This window comes from Tyto alba, unplaced genomic scaffold (genome assembly GCF_018691265.1).
Source record: "Tyto alba isolate M040663 unplaced genomic scaffold, T.alba_DEE_v4.0 Super-Scaffold_9, whole genome shotgun sequence".
NCBI lineage: Eukaryota > Metazoa > Chordata > Aves > Strigiformes > Tytonidae > Tyto > Tyto alba.
The window spans coordinates 35,775,762-35,796,012 of record NW_024881330.1 but is presented as its reverse complement, the minus strand read 5'-3'; the positions used below and the strand labels follow the sequence as shown (position 1 = coordinate 35,796,012).

The 20,251-nt window shown below is 38.3% G+C and overlaps 1 protein-coding gene across 6 annotated transcripts in view; it reads right to left on the bottom strand.

Moving 5' to 3' along the window:
• The window catches only part of EYA1 (EYA transcriptional coactivator and phosphatase 1), a 166,556-nt gene that overhangs the window by 43,758 nt on the left and 102,547 nt on the right, over positions 1–20,251 (bottom strand). For all 6 annotated transcript variants that reach the window (XM_042786225.1, XM_042786227.1, XM_042786226.1 and 3 more), the window contains 4 exons: positions 13,892–13,974; positions 13,287–13,473; positions 1,588–1,730; positions 329–412 (listed from right to left, as the gene is read on the bottom strand). In XM_042786225.1, the coding sequence (XP_042642159.1) occupies positions 329–412; positions 1,588–1,730; positions 13,287–13,473; positions 13,892–13,974 (497 nt within the window). The remainder of the gene's footprint in view (positions 1–328; positions 413–1,587; positions 1,731–13,286; positions 13,474–13,891; positions 13,975–20,251) is intronic.

Genomic DNA, 20,251 nt, shown 5'->3' with positions numbered 1-20,251 from the left:
CTACTTGAAGTTCTTCACTCTCTGACAGGAGGTAAACCTTTACAGATTTTGATGGTATCAACAGGTTTCAGACACTCTGGATCTACAAACCAAACCTCAAGTGGTCAAAGTATTACTCCCAATGCTATTCAATTATTTACTGAATATAAGAGCTGACTAAGTGCAACGAATGGACATATGAAACAGCTTTACTCCTTGAATTTTTATGTCTTGAAACACCAGTACTGGTCTGCCTCTAGAAAATCAACTAATGTTCTGGTCTTCCTTGTGTACTAACCATAAAACAGCAAATATTACTGAAAATTTCCATCAGTTTCTTGACACTTACCCTTCCATATCTGTTAGCATAGGACCCTGTAAGCAAGGAATGGAAAATGATGATTGTCTCATCCAAATCCCAAATGAATACTCTCTGTAAAAAGAGAATCAAATCAATGTGTTCCTCTGTGAAGCTGATACTTGAAATGGAAAGTTAAAATTCGAATCAGTAAGCGCACAAATTAGAAAATTGTATTGAAATGGTTATATATTAAAACCATAGTCTCCTTGCCATTTATTTTCAGAACTAACAAGTTTTTTCCAGAATAGGGTAATACAATCTGTTAGCTTTTTACTACAATTGCTATTATATCAAATTATTCTATTAGAATAGAATTATAGTTATTGTCAAATACACACAGAAAATGAGATTGTACAATGTATTATTTTAAAGCCAGATGTGAGATAGAAACTGAAATAAATGAAGAGAAACCTCTGAAAATTTAATCTTCAGGGTTTGAATTCTGTATTTCTGCAAGTTTTACAAAACAAAGTTCATATAACTGCTCTTGAAAATTACCTCTAAATACAAAATAAAGCAAATTCCTACTAAGCACTTAAACCCTCTTAATCTATGTTAATTTTTAATGGATTTTAGGCACCTAAACAATGAAAATTATGAACTTGGATGCTGAATGTGTAAGAATTTATGGCATCAGTAAATAATTCTTTCACTTACAGCCAATGGAAAATATGTGTTTTAAATTTGTCCTCTGACCACACACAAAATGATATTTTAATGAAAAATAAAGTGTTCAAATACAAGTATTTTAAATCCTGGTGAGATTCTATTTCCCATGATGACAAATGGGCTAAGCTTTTGGAAAAGAAAAGTAATGCAGTGTGGACACTCATAGCTGTGGTGTGTCATTGGAGATGTGTTCTCAACATAAAGCATGGGCCACTGGGAGGAATGCAAACACAGCATGAGAGAACAAAACCCACTATTGTTCTGGAAGTGTCTCCTGTCCAAACTCAAACCTTTCCTTGACTTGGAAAAAGCTTGCACTTCTGTTTTTTTGGTTTGTTTTGTTTTTTTTTTTTTTTTCAAGCAAAAGCAGAAAGAAACTCCTAGTATTTTTCAGAAAAAGTAGGTGCTCTTCATGAAGAAGGTTCTTTAGAAGAAATATTCAATCTTCTACAAAAACAGTTAGAAAAAGAAAGGGATCTCCAATGCCACTTTATTTTTGATGTGTAAATAATACTTCTCTGTGCAAATTAATGATAAAAATAGTCTGTAACAAGTCAAAGATATTTAATATAATGTACCTCTAGATCAGAGTCAGGTGGTGGTGAAGGATTATTGTTTCTTCTGCCACGTCCACGTGATTTCCCATCTGAACTACGACGCAATCTATCTGAATCTGAATCTTTAATGGGTGTTGATGGACTGTGAATTGTACTGTATTCTGCTGTAGTAAAGAAATTACATTTTTACTTTTCAGTTGAAACTTCAAAATGTTCAACTTACTTGCTTTTTACATGTGACACTAAAACCAGGATGTTCACTGAAAAGTCCTAACTAAAATAATTAAATCTACAATAATAAGTGGCAATACTGATACATAATTCAATCAAGTTATATGTAAAAACAGAGAGATAAATTATTTCAGTAAACAAATAAAAAAGGAGTTAAGTAAAAAAATATCTTAATTCCTTCAAATCATAGAGAAGATCATATCGCTTCATAGACACGATTAAACTCTAAATGAACAATTTTAAGGGATAGTAGCTTTTTTTAAAGAGCATTGATTTAATTCTAAGTTTTCAAATAAGCTTTAAGATAACCATTATGGTGACTGGTAAGAAAAGAACATCCAGGTGTGAAAAAAATTCCATATAAATTGAAAACTTTTCCAAATTGCCTGGTTGCAGACACTTCATTTTTAGATCACTACATTTGAGCCAGGTTTATAGAATTCTTTCTAAATATGGCATAAAACAGAGTCCTAATTTTGCTAGTGTAAGTTCAATCAATAAATTTTAAATATTAATCAACTGTGAAGATAAAATTTATAGTGTTCTTCAAAGGCTTACTCAACGTTGAACTTTTCCAATGAGTACCTTCATGACAGGATACAATTCTTTATAAACAGTATTGTACACTAATTATTATTCTTTAGCAAAATTTATTTACAAAAATATTTACTGTTGTTGAACAGGTAAAAAAGAATGATGATTTACATATGTGAGAACAACAAAGTTTTCATGACAACATGCTAGTTGGAAGATGTTTTGCTATTCTTAACATCCATAGAGTCAGTAATAGTTCAGTGCTTGAACATTAACAAAGGAGACAACCAGTGTAAATTATCATTCCTAACTCATTTAGCTAGAAGTACCGTACTCATCAGAAATGCAACAACACATTTTTAAATCTCTTTTCAAGACTTCCTTTCACAGTCTTAAGTTCACAGAGAAAAGACTTTTATTTTGATGGCTGTTGTTAATTTTTTTCTTAAAAACACCTATTTTTTTGTGAAGGCAGCTGGAATTTTCATCATGCAATATATTTATCAATTTCACTTTTCAGTTAACTACTCTTTAGAGTTCAGTAGGTGTGGATATTTGTATCAATATTAATTTTCTTTTTAATCAGCCTAGACCATGGCATTCCAGTTTGAACAGCCAGGTATACTTCTCACACAAGTGATTCTTTCTCCGAAAAAAACCCATCCTGTTGAGGTCAAAGGATTAAGGAGGAGGCTATGGACATCTGTGTAACACCACATACTCACAATTACTCAAAATAATAACAGTTGCTTTTGCTGAATGGAAGGAAAAGGTATTGAAATTCTCATGTTCAGCCTTCAAATCTACACTTAGTGGAAATTAGTATATATTACATATTTTACATTATACTTTTACCTAAGTATCTCAGGCTACATTAAACAAAGCAGAATAACAAGTTAAGATATAACTCAAGGTAAAACAAAGAATCGTCAAAAGAGACTTGACCTATACCTAAAAGAATGAATCTGTGTATGTGCCAAACAAAAGTCTCTAAGCCACACCAGTCTGCATAACTAAAGACAGGTTTAAATGTTGAAGATCATGTGCATTCCAATAATATATATTTTTGCAATGACAATATACACTTCAGAGTATTTATTTAAACTTTGAATGCTGATTGATCTTTCACCTACTCTAAACATAAACAAAAAATCATAACCGAACTAGTCCAAATTTTCCCCACCTTTTAAACTTAACTGAGTTTATCTGCTATACATTATTTTTATTATTAAAATCCTTCATAAAAAATAAATAGAAAAGAAAGAAAACAATGCACAGAAGCCTTGAAATAAATTATAACCTAGTAAAATAAACAGACCATAATTTCTTCAACAGGTATATTGGCCAACGATGTTCTAAATATGTGCTCCAAAAGTCAGATGTAATGAAAAATTGCATTTTCTAATGACTAATTTAAATTAGGCTTGCTCTTGGTCTCTGACAATATTTTAAGGAGTTTGGCTTTAGATCCCAGGTTTTAAATTCTTCTCACAGACATGATACTCCTAAAAATTTTAAGTATTAAATTTGAGGTAGTAACAGTAATGCTAAATAAAATAGGGAACAGATAGCATGGAAAAAGTATAAACAAAAATTCATGACAAATGCAACCAGGTAAACCTAAAAGAGTGAGCAGGCAGAGCAGAGTGTGTTGAGGGCAGGGAAGAAAGTCTGTTTATAAGAGCCATCCAGCTTTCCATTTTTGCAAACATCTTCACTTAAGTATACTGCATTCAAAATTTCAAGCACAGGGCTGCAAGTTTGGGTGAAGGCTCATTTCCCTCTCCCATCTCTCTGGATGAGACAGACCCTCACTTGGCAATAAGACTCCCAACTCTACATTGGCTGGGTACAACTTATCCCACCGTTCTTGGGACCACTGTACCTGCATCATTCCCAAGAGAGATATGTCTGTCTTGCTCTTATGGATATCTCCAGGAGATCTACTTTACTCCTTTAACAGCTGTGTCATTAGAAACAGAACATACAACTTCATTACAGCAATATCACTTCAGTATGGAATTGAGGGGAAAAAAATATTCCCTTCATTGTATTTGCATGCATTTGAAGACTGTTCTCAGAACCCTTTTGTTGTTAGATTAACTCTTCCCCGACAATCGTATTTTCTAGATTCTAACTATCACTCTCTATAGCCTCTCCAAACTGGACACAGTAATCCAAAGCAAAGTCAAGTAAATCTTTACTTCCCATGTCCCACCGGCTACCCTCCCCTGGACACCATTTGGCAGAAAACAATTTGCATTTTCTGAAGTATTTTCAGTAAATGTTAGTTTCAGGATCCCTAGATCATCTTCTGAGGAGAAAGCGACACCTCACCGGTCACTTCTCAAAGACCTGGCCAAATATTGCACATGAACTGAACACAGAACACTGCTAATACCTGGAGCTTCTGAGCCCACTCAGGAGACAGCCACAGCAACCAGTCTGTTATGAACAGTGTGACAGATGGCAGGAACCAATGGCGGGGGGGAACGTGACATCGTGTGCAAGAAACTTATTCCATGTATGTAAAGGGAAACCATGGAGTGTACTCTTTGGATTAAGGGTGCTCAACAGGGCAGCCTCCGTGTGCATGACTGGGTTACCAGCTCACTGTCCAATGGTCGCTCTCAGGTCCTCATAAGGAAACCCAATTAAAGAATCCAGTATCCAGCTGAGCCCTGAGCCTTGACAAGCCCAAGCCCTGACAAATTCTGGAGCAAGAAAAACAACAGCGGCTGAGGGTACTTGGTGTGCCACTAATATCTGGACTACTGAGAGTGGTCTGCAGGGAAAGGTAGAGCCTGGAAGGAGCTGCCAACATTCCCCATCCCACATTTGTGCAGTTCATCATTCCTGCCTAAATGTATACCTCACACCTGCTCCTATTCAGATCACATCTCCATTTTTTGAGTTCTCATCCTGTCTCCAAAGAACTCGCAGCCCCTCTCAGCATGGTGTCATCTACATATTTAATAGGCAAACACATTCTGTTCCGTCATCTAAATGATTAATGAAAATGCGGTCTGGTGCTAGGCCCAAGGCAGACACTGAGGAATGCTGCTGTAGCCACCCTTCTATTTTAACAGCGAGCTCTCACTGACTTCTCTCTGGACATGGTTTCCTAAACAGCTTTATATCATTCTGCTGTAGTTTCTGCTAGACTGCTTAGCCTAGTTTGCTTATAAGATCGTTAAGTGAAAAGATTTAACTGTCAGGGCAGCAAAAGCCTGTCAAAGTCAAGCTATATAGCTACAAAACACATGACTGTTATACCCTTTATTCTACATTCATTGACAGGATGAGGTTAATTTGTTCAACCTCAGCTGACTTCATAGTATCAGACATATTAGCCAAGGGAAATGATTATGTTTCTAAAGCACTAAATTTTATTTTACCCTGTTCCTAAGCATCACAAACACAGGGAAGTGCAGGAGAAAACCCAGCCCTCCACAAAATCATGAGCAGAAAAGGGGGTGAGGATCAGCTCTCCACTGCCTGTCCCAATACTAAAGCAAGGTCACCAAAGGAAGCTGGCAGCAGCCAGGTTAAACACAAGAAGGAGGAGTTCAGATAAAAGCTAGGAGATTTGTGGCACATTTTGCCCAAAAAACTGCCAGGTTTCCAAAATTATGACGGTTCAAGAGAAGCCTGAAGACATCCCTGGAAGAGAAGATTTATGGGGTGCTACAGCTGTGCTGCATTAGCAGGTTTGGTCTGTAGGACCGAACAAGTGGTAGCAATGACCCCAGGTTTCACTGCTTGTTTCTGGGAAGTCATTCAGTGTAGGTCCAGCCTGATGTAGTCTCCTGAGCATCCTCAGGAGGAGCTAGAGGAATTAGGAGCTGTCCTGGACGACACCTTTCCAGGTTAGTTTTGTCTGGAAGGACTCCAGCTGAGTGCTCTAAGACTGTTCTGCTGAGCCAAAGCTCCACATCAAAACAGACTCCTGCTTCAAATTAAAATGCTAATCTAGGCACACCCTAAACATACAAACAACAGCAGCTTTGGAAATTCCCTGAGATGAAAATATCTGGAAGCCGGAAAAGCGCTTAGGGCAAATTTTATACAAGCTTAGCCTGTCCTCGCTGCTCCCTGGTTGTCTGCTGATGGCCAGTGCGACAGGCAAGGTACAGAGCCAGTTGATCCATTGGTCTGGACCACTACAGCCATTTCTGGGTGTTGTATACGCCTTCACAAAATTATCCTAATAATGTAGCAGCAGTTACTCTCCTTCATCCGTTTACAGACACATAATTTTAGATCTCTCTGCTACCGCACTTCTCTCCACTCTGCCCCAGGCAGACACTAAACGTTACAGCTTGTTTCTGCTTCACGCACTCAGAGTTCCCTCTTCCAAACCTTGACCAAGTGTAAGACCCTATCCTGACTTCTCTAGTCAGTCAGAAAAATACTTTAAACCTATATTCTATAAACGTATGACTCTTCCAGGTGTGATTGGTACTCCCTGCTCCTGATGACTGGCAGTAACCCCTGTAGTGTATGGTGACATCAAGCCAGACAAAAACTACACGTAACTGTGAGGAATAAAATATGTTTACATTCTGGTTTACCTAAAATACGTGAACTATACTGTAGCAGACTTTCCGCTATGCTTCAAGGCATCATATTATTGCAATTTGACATAATATTTCATAAGCATATACTTCTCTGTTATACATCATTGTGGCATGGTTTTGTCACACAAGACCATTTTCCATCATCAGATAAACAAGAATACTTTGATTACTTATGAATAGACAGTACAGCCACAGAAATGCCATTTGCAACACCGTATTCTGGAATTCCTTTCTGTTTGTTATGGAAATCCCCCCTAAGTAATTGCTGTATTGTCTTACTATTGATTTCAATGTACTATACAGCAATAGTATCAAATGACAAATCTGGGGAAAACTAGCTATCCCAGAAATCCCAAAATCATTTCTCTAGATCCAACTAGCAAGCGTGCAGGTAGAGCTCTTGCTGTTGACACAAGCTTTGCAAATTTCATCAGACTTTTTCCCTCCTACACTGAAAAGGTGTGCAAAAAAGAATAAACTCATGTTATCAAAGTAATAATATCTCGTGTCAAAGTGTAAATCACATGAATGAGATGGGTCTAGGATAGCTAGTACAGTCAAATGTCTCTCCAAGTAGGTATGTACAAATATTTTCCATTTAGATAGTGCCCAGATTAATGGTTTCCACTCAAATCTTACACTTAAATTTGAATAAAGGCCTTAACTCCTCAGTCCAGTGTTATTTCAACTCCGCTATACCAAAATAAAAATGTAAGATACAGGTAGTTTGAATATGTCAGCTTCAAGCTATGATTTTCTTACTTTTGCATAAATAAAGTTTACTAACTTCTTCCATTACTGCTTACATAAAACTGGACCAGGACTAAACAATGCCACAGAATCACATAGGTATTTGGGGACTTTTTTTTTTTTCACTGCTCTATAAAAATATGATTACTATATTAGTAGCAAGTAAGTAAAAGTACTAAATAAGTATTGAAAGAAATGCAATAATGCCTGCTGACAGGATCATAGAAGGATGTCTTTAGTGCTGTTTTGATGAAATGTCAAAATCTTCACCTGAAAAATGCATCTAATATTTGTCTATTGAGGCCTACAAGCATGCTATTATAAACCTGGCAGATACTCTCAATAGCGTGTTAAAAATGTTGGCAAAAATGCCTATTTATTTCAAGGCTTGAGTGACGTTTTGATTTAGGATTATATATTCAAAATAAAGACAATAACATCTTACCAGTATATATTATATATAACAGTATACATTAACTATGTGTGACAACAACTAGATTAACAAGCACTGCAGTGGTCCAGATTTTTTCCTCCAGCTTTCAATGTTGAAGCAAGAAAGATGAAGCAATCCCGTAATGGGCAGGTAGTACCTCTCTCCATTGTAGACTTTTGTTCTTTACTCATTATTTATGCTTTCAAACATTTTGAAATTATTGTTCCTTCTAATCCTACTAAAACCAATGTCAAACATCTTATTTATCTATTAAAAAAAAGTCTATTGAAAAGTGCATCAAGTTCTTAGCCTCAATGAATCTTGTGAGTCAGGCTATATATTGTTGAATGCAATGCAAAAGAGATGAAAGTTGTACACTGTTAATGTAAAAACAGGAGAACAACCATTATCAGAAAAGCAGAACCAGTCCTGTACTTTGCCATTCATTATTGCATCCAATCTCATTTCCTTTTTTACAGAATTTTCATTGAGTTTCCTTCCTATATAAATATATACTCTAGATTTACTCTTCCTTTATATTTATGAAAAAGAGCAGACATTAGAACACCAGTTACGTACTGTGAATACAGTAGTATTTGTTTCAATACAGGTATTAGTGAAAAGTTGCCTCTATAGCCTATTTGCTCTGTTTCGCTTTCCTGTCTCTAATTTATTGTTATGAAATATGATAAAGAGAAACTGTAGAAGTAGCCTTCCCTTTTGCAATACTAAATGTGATATAGTGTTCAAAGAAAAAGAAGTTTACTCTTTAAGATCAAAATGGTGACCCAAGGCTGAGAACAATTTCTGTTGGCTAGTACAGACCTTGTGGGGTTTTTAATCTGCATTGTGAAGTATGTGAGTAATATGAAAAAAAACCCACCTTCCAGCAATATTTTAAACATACTTATTGCAGAAACCAAGAAAACTGAGAGAGATCAAATCTCAAGAACAATGCAAGACTCTCTTGTGAGAAACACTGTTAAACTGTAACTACAGCATCATATGAAATAGAAGGATAAATTCAGCTTTGTTGACTGAATTTCTAAACAAAAATTTGCACAGATCAAGAATGCTCGTTAGCAGCTGTGGTAACAGAGTGGAAATACTGCATGAGAAAATTATTAAAACTTTAGAAAAAGTAGTCATTTTCCACAATAACTCTTAGAAATACACATTATGAATGTTCCTCTAATTATTTTAGAACATCAGGGCAGGCATAATGGATTGGCGCCAAAGTCCATCCAGGATAAATTTCAACACTGGCCAACAGCAAGTGACTATGTGAGAGCATGTAAGAAGGACAGACATACACACAGTGCTAATTCATTCACTGTCTTCACTGATTTTTTCCATCAGGAATTCAATTGGAGCTGGTGTCTGCATAAATCCAATCTTTGAGTTTGTCTAAGCAATGCTTGAACTGGCATAAACATTTTGCATCCACATCCTGCACAAGGAGCTGTACAGCTTGTCTATATGAAACATAAAGAAATGCTTTTTTTTGTTCACTCTGAACCTACTTCAATGAATTTAACTATTGGAAGGGGGAGTGAATTTTTGCTCACTAGTCTACTTTATTTTTTATATTTTTAATTATCATTACTTCTCTTACATACTACAGCTCACAGAAAAAAATCAGCAACTCGCTCTTCATACCTGGGATAATCTACTCATGTACAGACTGAAAACTCAACCCAGAAGGAACCTAATATGCTATTGTTATTCTGATGAAAAACATTTTCTTCCATAAAGCAAAAGTTAGAATTCTACAAGTGGAAAAGACCTAAAAATTCTTACTTTTGAACTGAAACAAAATTTCCAGTGAAATCTGAAGCAAAGCACACATTAAAAATTTGAAATGTCATACTGAGATTGTTTCATTTAATAATTTTCTGATTATGTCACTAGCAAAAATACAGCCTTCTCTTCACAAGAAAATAACATTAATTTGTATGTCTGATTTATGGAGACAGGGACTATCAACTTCTCTGCAATCAAAAGGTTTTGTCATGACTGAGGTACAAGGAATTTTTCAGAGCCACAAAGGGAAGAGAAAGAAGAAACTGTGAGCATGGAAAATCTCAGGTTTGTCTGCAAGAATCCTTGCATGTCCTGGATTGCATGGCAAAAAGTTGCATATTTAACTAGAAACTGTGGGAAACCATAAAAGGATTACTTTATATTTGGACAAGGAATTAAACATATTTTAAGTGAAATTATATGAGCTTTCTGAGTCTGCAAAACTCTACTAAAAATGTCACAAGAGCACATAACTACTTTTTCTCTTTTCACATGTTTCTTACCAGACTCTTCTGTTTCACTTACTGGCCCAAATTCATAGGAACCACCTATGTCTGTCAAATTATTCTGGTGCCTCTGTAAAGTCTGAAGGCTCTTCTATGCTTGTCCTGGCATAGTTCAGAACTGCAGAGATTACATGGGGTTTTTAAATATAGGAGATGTCTAGGGATATCAACATCCAGTAAGAACAGCTGCAATTCAGCAGCTGGAGCCCATCCTACTAAAAGGGTACAGAAGCCTAATGTGATGGCTCTGCACTGCTCCCCTCCCCATCATCCCTCATGTGCAGCAATCTGGTTGTGGTAGAGAATCAGCACACTTGACCAGATGTCACAAAACATCCTACAGAAATTTGACTAATCGTAATTAAAATTTAGTTAGTTTGCTCCTTTGTTCTGTGGTTTTGACCCAACTGTGCATTTCTTTCTCTCTAATATGCCTTTCACTTGTCTCCACTCCACCAGAATTCTCTTCCCTCGTGCTGATCCCTCTTTTCTTTAACCCCAACTTTGCTTTGTCTTCTGAGCATACTGTATGAGCTCAAATGAGGCTTTACAATAAGCCTTCAGCAAGAAGAAAGTAAAAAAAAATTTACACTGTCCAAGGGGATATGGTAAGCACAGCACTGTATTTGCTGACTGGTCTTTGCTTCCCTTTCAGCAGGGCTGAAGGTTTGTGAGGCAGCAAAAAGTACTCACCTAATTTTAACCTAAGAATCCAACACTGGTATGTCAGCCACCTTAAACTACTCTCATACCAGTGGAGAGGCTCCGGCACCTCAGGATTAAGATTACAGTTAAACTGAACTCTAAACAGATGTACTTCTCTCTCTCCATTCAATACAGAAGGAGCCTAAATGGGCTTGATCCTAGCTTAAATACATCAAGGCAAATGCATATAAATAAATGCAGAAATCTGGGTCTAGCCCAATGCCTTCTGCTGACTGCGACCGTGTTAGTGAAGGGAATCAGAAAGATGGTTTCAATTAGCTCCTCCGAGTAGAGAGTGGTTCACAGAAGGTACTTTCCTAAATGTGTCCTGCCTGTGGCACAGGCAGCCAGACCAAGATAACCTCAGAGCTACATTAAGAGTTGTTTGCAAACTATTTGAAGGAACGTTTTCAGAATTGTTAAATCAGTAACATAAATATCTCAAGGAAAGCGATGTCAGTGCCAGCAATGCCAGAGGAGATGTGCACTTGTCCAAGGAACGGCATGTCTGAGCAAGGGGCGGCAGGGCATCCATGGATGTGCAGCTTTCTATACATGAAAGCATAAACTAGAAGAGGGCATAGGTGCAGGACCCATCCATGAAAAAGTTCAACAAATTCTTTTAAATTTTTAGACAAAACTTTCTTAAGAAAAGTGTGGAAGATTTGAGGGAGAAAAGAAAGACTTCTTAAAAAGGAATTGATAGAAAAGTTCTGTCCGGGCTTATAGAGCACGGAAAACTATTTAAATAGGAAGACAGCCTTTAAGCCACTAAGTTTGAGCTTGAGAAAAATATACCTCCTTTCTCCATATAAGTGTTTACTGTTGTTTTTAAGAAGTACCAACTTCTTTAAAAAAAATGAAAAGCAATTATTCTGCAAAAAATCAAGACCCAGACAATACAACGATTCAATTTTAGTATCTGGATAAAAGCTAAAACTTGATCACATTTGTTTTTTGGGGTAAGAAGAACTTACTGCTTCCAACTGAAGAAGAAAAGCAAATCCACAAGAAAACAAAACCAAAAAATTAAAAGCAAAGTAGACAGAGTAATTATGCAGACTCCAATACTCATCCATATATTTTAAAAGCCACAGGCTCCCATATGCCTTCATATATTTAGAAAGATTCCTTTCTCAAATACATTGCACACACATGTGATCTTGTGTATATAAACACACACAGCAGCTGTATTTTCTTCCCTAGTTACTTTCAGCAAATGTATCAAAAGAGACAACACTGCATGCACTTTCTTCAGGTACACACCCATGCAGAAAAGCAAGAGTCCTAGCAAATTATATTAAAGATCACACTGCACACCCAAGATCAGTCTTATCAAGTACTAAAACCGAAAACAACTTCCCCCAACAAAACTCCAAAACAAACCCTCCTGATAACATTGCCAAATCATAGGTGCTTCTTACTGCATTACTGTGAATCACATCTGCAGCCTTGGACTTTGACAGATTGCAAACTTCTGCCATCTACTAATGCTTGAACTGTTAAAAAATGCATTTTTAAATTTTTTTTTTTTTTTTTAATAATGGGAAAAGTATTTTTCACCCTTCATTGCCAAAAACAGCTGGAGCAGTTTGGCCTAAATTTTCAAAAAATGTCTCAACTAGTACAGGACTGCCAAATTCCAGCAAGAAAGGTAAAACGACTGGGAAAAAGGACAAGCCACTGAAAATCTTTTCTTAAAATGGAAACACTTGTGCAATTTCAACTCCCTATTACAAGCATTATTATGTCCTCTGAAAGTGAAAAACACAAAACCTCTCTTTCAAGTGGACAGTTGGGCCACGGTGTGAAGGCCTCTCAATTTCAGTCTTACTTAGGAAAGGAGTTTATCTTAATGAAGACAGAGCTTAAAAGCGTCAGGTTCTGGTTTAGTGTAAAGACTTTCCCATATCCTTCAATCTTTAACACAAGCATTTTACAAATAAATACAAACAACTTGTATTTCGTACAAGCTTTAAAACTCTTACTGATCCTGTTTTTTCTTTAGTATATTTTCTGTTAGAATCTGTGCAAGACGTGCCACAGGCTCAGGATTAAGAAATAATAAAAAAAAAAAAAAAAAAATCAATGACTACAGCAAAAAAAAAAAATCCAATTCAACCTCCTTTCAACTTACAAAAACGTGTCTCATAGGAACCATAAAATCCATGTAATTACCTGCTGCAGGATCTGTAACCGCTTGACTGGTGATGCCAGATGGTGGTTCTTGAAGCTGGTATGTTGCATTTGTGGAGGGTGTCGTTGGGCTGGTGTTGCTGTTTGTCATGTAATGTGAAGGATATGGTGAGCTATTATAATACTGTGCATATTGGCCCTGGCCAAAACTGGGGTAAGAGGGATATTCCTGCAAGACAAAAAAGCAACTGAATAGTTCATCAAAGTTTTGCTACTTTTTAGTATAAATTCCAAAATGTAACTACAAACACATGTCAGACTTTCAGCACGTATGCTTCCTGGACTGAATGCTGTAGGACCTAAAACTGCGAGGCAGTAAAATGAAATTGAAATTGCACATAATTTAGTATGTCTTCTCATACAATTTATTAGACACACTGCTGAGGATGTGTGAATAAGAACATCAACCTCAGACAATTATTTCTACTACTGAAAGATGACAAATTGAAGAAAAACATTTATAAACATGTAGTTTAACCTGAAAGGATGATAATTTCTTTCAAACAGCTATTAAAGGGCTACATTTTTTCAGTGGGTGAGAATTCTAAGTTTGCCAAAGTTTCCTCAACTTATATTTACAAATTTACCTGCTGTGAACTATTAAATCCAGTAGAATTTGTGAGTGAATTATTTCCTGCATATATTCCTGATGATGTTGTAAAACTGCTGCCTGTAATGAAATGAAAAATTACGTGAATTACTAAAACAAGGTATTGGAAAATAACTTCCATCATACAATTATATCATAAGGATATGGCATATTTGTAATATTTCCCATATGTTGACCGATTTGGTTGTCATCAGCTCTATAACATGTTAATATATGGAAAGTGATAATTCATTGTTCCTACACCCTGTGTTTCATTATTTCAATAAAAACTTGAAATTTAGACCGGAACTTGGAGCCACCTCAGATCTGATTGAATATTAGGCTATCCCTATCCCACCCCTCTGAATAAAAACAGCATTGTGGAAGTAATGAGGGTTTCTTTACTTTCTGGTTTTGTTGAACAATAACTGCAAGCCTTGTCCCAAGAGATGCCGTCTCCCCTCACTGAAGTCCGCTGGCTCCATTTCTTCTGCTGCCTCTGAGAACTGGGTCCTCACCCCTCCCTGAGCCCCAGCCCCTCGCTGCAAAGGCAAAAGCCGTAACTCCCTGCTCCGAACACCTCAGCCCAACTGCGAAGCCATTAGTATTCTGTAATTGATCATAGACAGCCCTAGGCCGCAATCCTTTTTCTTTTTTGATAGCGTCTACCAGGCATGACACAAGGAAAAAAAAAAAAGTACCTCTCTCAGAACGGAGACCCAAGATTGAATTTAGCCCAGAGACTGAATTACCACCTTCACCTCCCTCCTCCCCCCTTCACGAGCCACCAAAAATAGACAGATGGGGCTCTTGTTTAATACCTAACCTGAGAATCTGTTCCACTAAAAGGGCAGCAACCCCCTTTCAGCTGTTTTGCTCTTGCTGGTCATAACCCGGGAGTGACACAGCCACCAGCTGAGACATATGGATGCACAGGGTGAAGCTACATAAGCCACCAGAAAGTCTGTAACGAGGCAACCTATTGAACTCGTCCAGCGGGAGAGCACCAGCCAGCCAGGAGCTCGCATTAAAGCGCGCGGGCTGTTTACAGCCTCCCTCCTCACCGAAACCTGCCTTAGTGCAAAGACAGGCTGAGACCTTGGGAGCAAAAGCTTGCAGGTGAGCAAAGGAGGCAAGGAGGGATGGAAATCAACAGGGATCCGGGCGCACAGATGCACCAGTCCCCTGATGTACCCGACACAACTCAATTAACAACCAAATGCTACGCGGCGGTTACTCATCGGGAAAAGCAACATTTCTTGTAACTCCAGTGAGGAATGCAGGCAGGGCTGTATGCTTAGTACAACCCCTGAAGGGCATTTGTGACCTATTTACTTTTTTAAACAAACAAACAAAAAACCCAATAGGTATCCTAGCTATAAGAAGACAGAAGGAAAAACATTTAAATGCTTTGATTGCAAAAGTTCCTAAAAATGCACACTAGCTAAGTCTCAAAGTAGATGTGAAATATGTCCAACAGCACTGGGAGCAAAAGATGACGTTTAAACTTAACGTGTGAAAATGACTGTAAACACTTCTCCTGTATTTGCTATTAGTGCAAAAGCTCTGTGGTTGTTGATAGATGCTACTAATCCTGTGAACTAAAATCAGATTACTTCAGCAGAAGAGTTGACATCCAAGTTTAGCAGATAGTACAGATAAACAGTACTAATGAGAAAAACATGTTGTTTTAAATTTAATTTAAAATTGGAAAACAGATGTTATTTTTTATTATAACAAATCCCAGAGCCAAAATACAGCTGAAAAATATTTTAAATTGCAAAACTTTGAAATGCTATTTTATTTCTAAAAGTGCTTGGCTGGAAGAATGTAAGTCACTGTGTCTCTTTTTATTTCGGTAGTTATTTCTGAGTGATGCAGTGGTACATTCAAACCCAGGTTTTATAGGTGCATGGTTTGAGCCATTCTAAAAAGATATAAAAATTCTCTCATAAGAAGAAGAAAAAAAAAAAAAACACAAACTTTTTTTGAGGCATACATTATCTTTCCACAGAAAGTTTGGCAAATAATTTGCAAGAGCAAATGAGAAAAGTAATTACATGCCAGCCCGCATCTCTCCCTCTCAGACAAAGACACACACACCTACTAACATGCAGATCTCTCTCTTTCATCTCATGGTCAGCGCCGGCTCCTATGGAGGAGGGGTAGGGGTCTCCTAGACCGTAACAAACATGAAGCAGGTTTTTCAGAAATGGCTCTGTGGGCCACCCAGAACCACTGGCCTAAAGTTGTTTTTAAAATACTCCAATTTTGCCATTTGTTTTTTAAATAATCAGCCACAGCATGGCACAGAGCTGCTGTTCCTGCCTTAGCTGAACAAACACAAAAATAAGAATCTCTATGAAGCGCGTGAGATTTACTGCCCCAAGTTGGCCAGCTACGTAGCTTTAAAATGTGATAAAAGCTGTAAATTGCAGGTCAAAGGTCTATTTTGCAAAGAGCGCAGACCCACATTAAAGCTGGGAATCCCAGCCAGCGTCGGAAGACGGCCGGACCCTGCTGGGACCAGGGCGCGGGCTCCAGGCGCGGGGCTCGCCCCCGTGCCGCCGCGATGCGCAGGATGCGGTCCTCCCCTGGGTATTCGCCACAGAAGTCCATTTGCTTTCCTAGCTCAGCCTCCTTGCCATGGGCTATGTCTATCATCAGGGTACAATGTATGCGGCAGAAGTTTAGAGCAGCTCTCCTGGGAAAGCCTAAGACGGCCAGATGGGCCATTTAAACTCAAGGTTTCTTCCGTTTACTTACAGTGTTTAAAAATCCTTGGCAAACTCCCCCTTGTTGTCCTAGTAACTGCTTAGCCATCCAGCACAATATTTTTATACTGTATAATAATAACGGAATACCTTAACATTTATTTTTTTATGGATGAATTCCCAAACCAATCGGTCAGTATATTCTCAAACACCACAGTCTTGGTAACTAAAACAGTGCTGGTGCTCGTCCCAGGTCTAGTACCCTTCCAGTGGTAGGATACTCGGATGCAGGGCACAAACCAGGCGTTTATCACAGTCAAAGGATACTCAAGAAGACAGTTGTAAATGGAGCTCTTTCCTTGGCACCTACCCCAGCCCTTCTCCACTCCACTTATCCTCACTGAGCAATCCTTATAACTCTGCCAATATAGGAACAACGGCCCATTCCCACAGCCATTTGTCATGTAAGTGGTCTTTCAACATCTATGAAGCAACTTATATGAAGAACAGCTTAAGGAACATACTCATTAAAGTAAGGGGGGGGGGGGGGGGGGGGAAGGTGGGTGGCAGAACCGTTTAGATCCTCTTCCCACCCTCTCCCCTCCGTACCCCCTGTTTTAGGGATGACAAATTTGTAGCAAACAAAAATCCAGTTACCAGAATAACCTTAGCAAGGAGTCACAGGCAGTGATTTTCCTCATCATTTTCAAAAGCTGGCAGTCTCTCCCTCCGCTATTGTTCAGTGACTAATCACGCTGTAATTTTAGCAGGGTCAGGAAAAGCACTGGGTTTAATTGGCTGCACACGCACCGCGAGGCGAAGCCTTTACGTTGCAGGGAGACATTCACCCCGGGGAGAGGAACCAGAATAACTCCAAAGCTTTCAAGCACGAGGTAACCCCAAGCAGGGAGCATGAGCACAGCAACTGCAAGGCCGCTAGGAAATCCCCTTTACCGCAGGCAAGAATGCCAGCAGGGTCCTGAGCACACTGTCATGTAACGCCCGGCTGTGAAGTAGGTTGTGGGATCCATTATCTCCCTTCAGCAGCTCAGCAGCCGCATGCAGGAGATGAAGAATGGCTATTGCAGACTGTGAAAAGGCTGAAGCTGCAGCCTGCCCATATACTGCTAGAGGGGAAATGGAGAATAAACTCATTTCCCTCTCTGGAGGTTTCAGCACAAACAACTCAACAGCAGCAGCACTAACCCCTTCTTCCGTCAAGAGAATCAATTTTGTCCTTAAATAATAGTTGAAACTATGAATAGGTTCTCCTTCCAAAATTAAATGAGGAAAGGGAAACAAATGTTCCTGTTTATTTTTAACATCTGTTCAATCAAAATGAAGAATTAAGTCAATCTGAAGTTGTTTCAAATTCAAAAGCCTAATGAAAACATTAAAAAGACATAATATTCTCATGTATAGTATAGATATATACTGTCAACATTTAACTGCAAGACCGACCTGTTTGGTAATGTGACCGTTTTCTATTCAGCTTCTAACAACTCTACCAATGTTTTAATTTGAAATGTTCTGCTTATCTCTATTCTTACGGTCTGTAAGTTTTCTGTAGGAGACCGGTCTTTCCCCCATCCACACGCCGTGCTGTTCACAAGCACAACAGAAATGACACACACACCACGGGAACCCCCAGACTCTCCCACTCCGACCTGTGGCTGTTCCACCCGACTCTCAGCGATCTGCTGCCTTCCACGGACGGGCAGCTTTTAGCCCAAGCACGGCACGGCTGGAGCAGAACCCAGGGTCAGGCCCCCTCCTCCCTCAGCCCTGCGGACAATTCTGTCACGAAATCAAGGCCTCTGACCCTCCTCTCATTAGAGCTTCGCAACTGGGTCATCTTTAACACATTTCTTTTGCAGAGTATTTTTAGATCCTTGCCTTTCAATGTGTACAACTGAAATGCTTTCCAAGATCTTACTGTTCCATCTCTTGACAACCTCCACCCTTTCATGACCTTGACAATTCTGATCTTATCTGTATTTTGCATGTCGCTACAACAAAGCAATGCCCTTTATGAGAGACCTCTATGCAGTTCATTGACTGAATCCTAGCTTTGCTCTCCTAATGCCAAAATTCACTGTTAACTCTTAAAATTTTCCAACAAGCACTCTCTCACATTATCCCATGCTGCTCCCCCTTTCCTCCCTCCATCAAATGAGTTTCCCATAGACATCTGCAAAACTACTTCATTGTCCTCCCTAAAATCCCTTTTTATTGACATCCCTCTGCTCTGTATTTTACAAAAAGAAAAACACTTTAGAGCTGTTAGATAACCGACACGGGACGACAACTGTTTATTATGCCTAAACAGTGTCAGCTTTATTGTTATATTAGGCCTTCCTAGGCTGTGTGCTTTATTTTAGCCTCCAACTTCTATGGGGACTATATTTTCATTTGGCTGTACAAGTTAGCACAACAGTATCCCAATACATGACTGTGGCATGAAGGCACTACTTACTGCAATAGAAATTACAGGCAACACAGGTATGATTTTTCAATAGTTCTATTTCCTAGCAACTATGAATTATCAGTTCCTTATAAGCTGGAATCCAGCAGTTCCTTGTAGCTGCTGCTGGCAAGCATCTTGAGATCTCTCCTACGGAGAGATAGGGGGTTTTTTTTGGGGTGTGTGTGTGTGTGTGTGTATGTATGGTTGGTTTTTTTAGTGTCGCTATCTGCAGAAAACAAACTCAATACCCTAGTTATGGTTGTATTTACCCTGATGAGTAGAAGATCACCACTATTCAGCATGTAGATGAAAGTTTACATACTACTCATACTACCCTCCTCTTACTTGTCAGAGCACAATACAGGTAAGCAATACTTCACATGTCAGATGGTCGTTTCTGCCCTATGGAGCTACTCAAGACACAGTTCAAAAGGGGATTTAAAAAAAAAACCCAAAACATCTCTCTTGTTTCTGAGCGAAGTAGCAGATCAATATACCCTTAACGTCATGGAACAGAAGCAAAACTTCATTCACTTGGTCTCTGAAAGCACTTCTGCCTCAAGACAATTCATGAAGCATTTACATGATGGCACACGATTTAAATGGAACATGATAATAATAGAGAGAGGTGCTAAACTTTTAAAAAATGTGGTCCAATTCTGCAAGTGATCACTTTTTTTAACAATTCTAAAATCTGAAACACCGCTGATTTCAACTGTCAAATTCAGGCATCAAAAATCCCTCAGTAGACATCTAAATTTAGCCATTTGTAGTAAACAAAGATTTTTTAAAATATCCCTAAAAGTAGTGAAAATGGAGAACCAGGCACACCCAGCAACTTCCCAATACAGGAGGGGAAAAGGGAATTGGGAGAACAAGGTGGAAAGATATTTAGTAAACTAAACAGGCAAGTAAGGCTACAAAATATAATTGATAATAATAGCCCACACATACAAAGACTTACAGCTTTTAAATAGACTTCAAAGAAACAGACTTCAATCATTACTTAGCTACCTCCACAGCTGCAGTAGGTATTTTTATCTTCTTCTCCCTCCTCAAACACACTCAGGTGTCAAATTATATTTGGCACTTCCTAAATTCATATTCCTGACGTGTTTTCCAGGACTCGCTTTGTCATACTCACTATTTGTTAAACTACTGCTATTCAGAGATACAT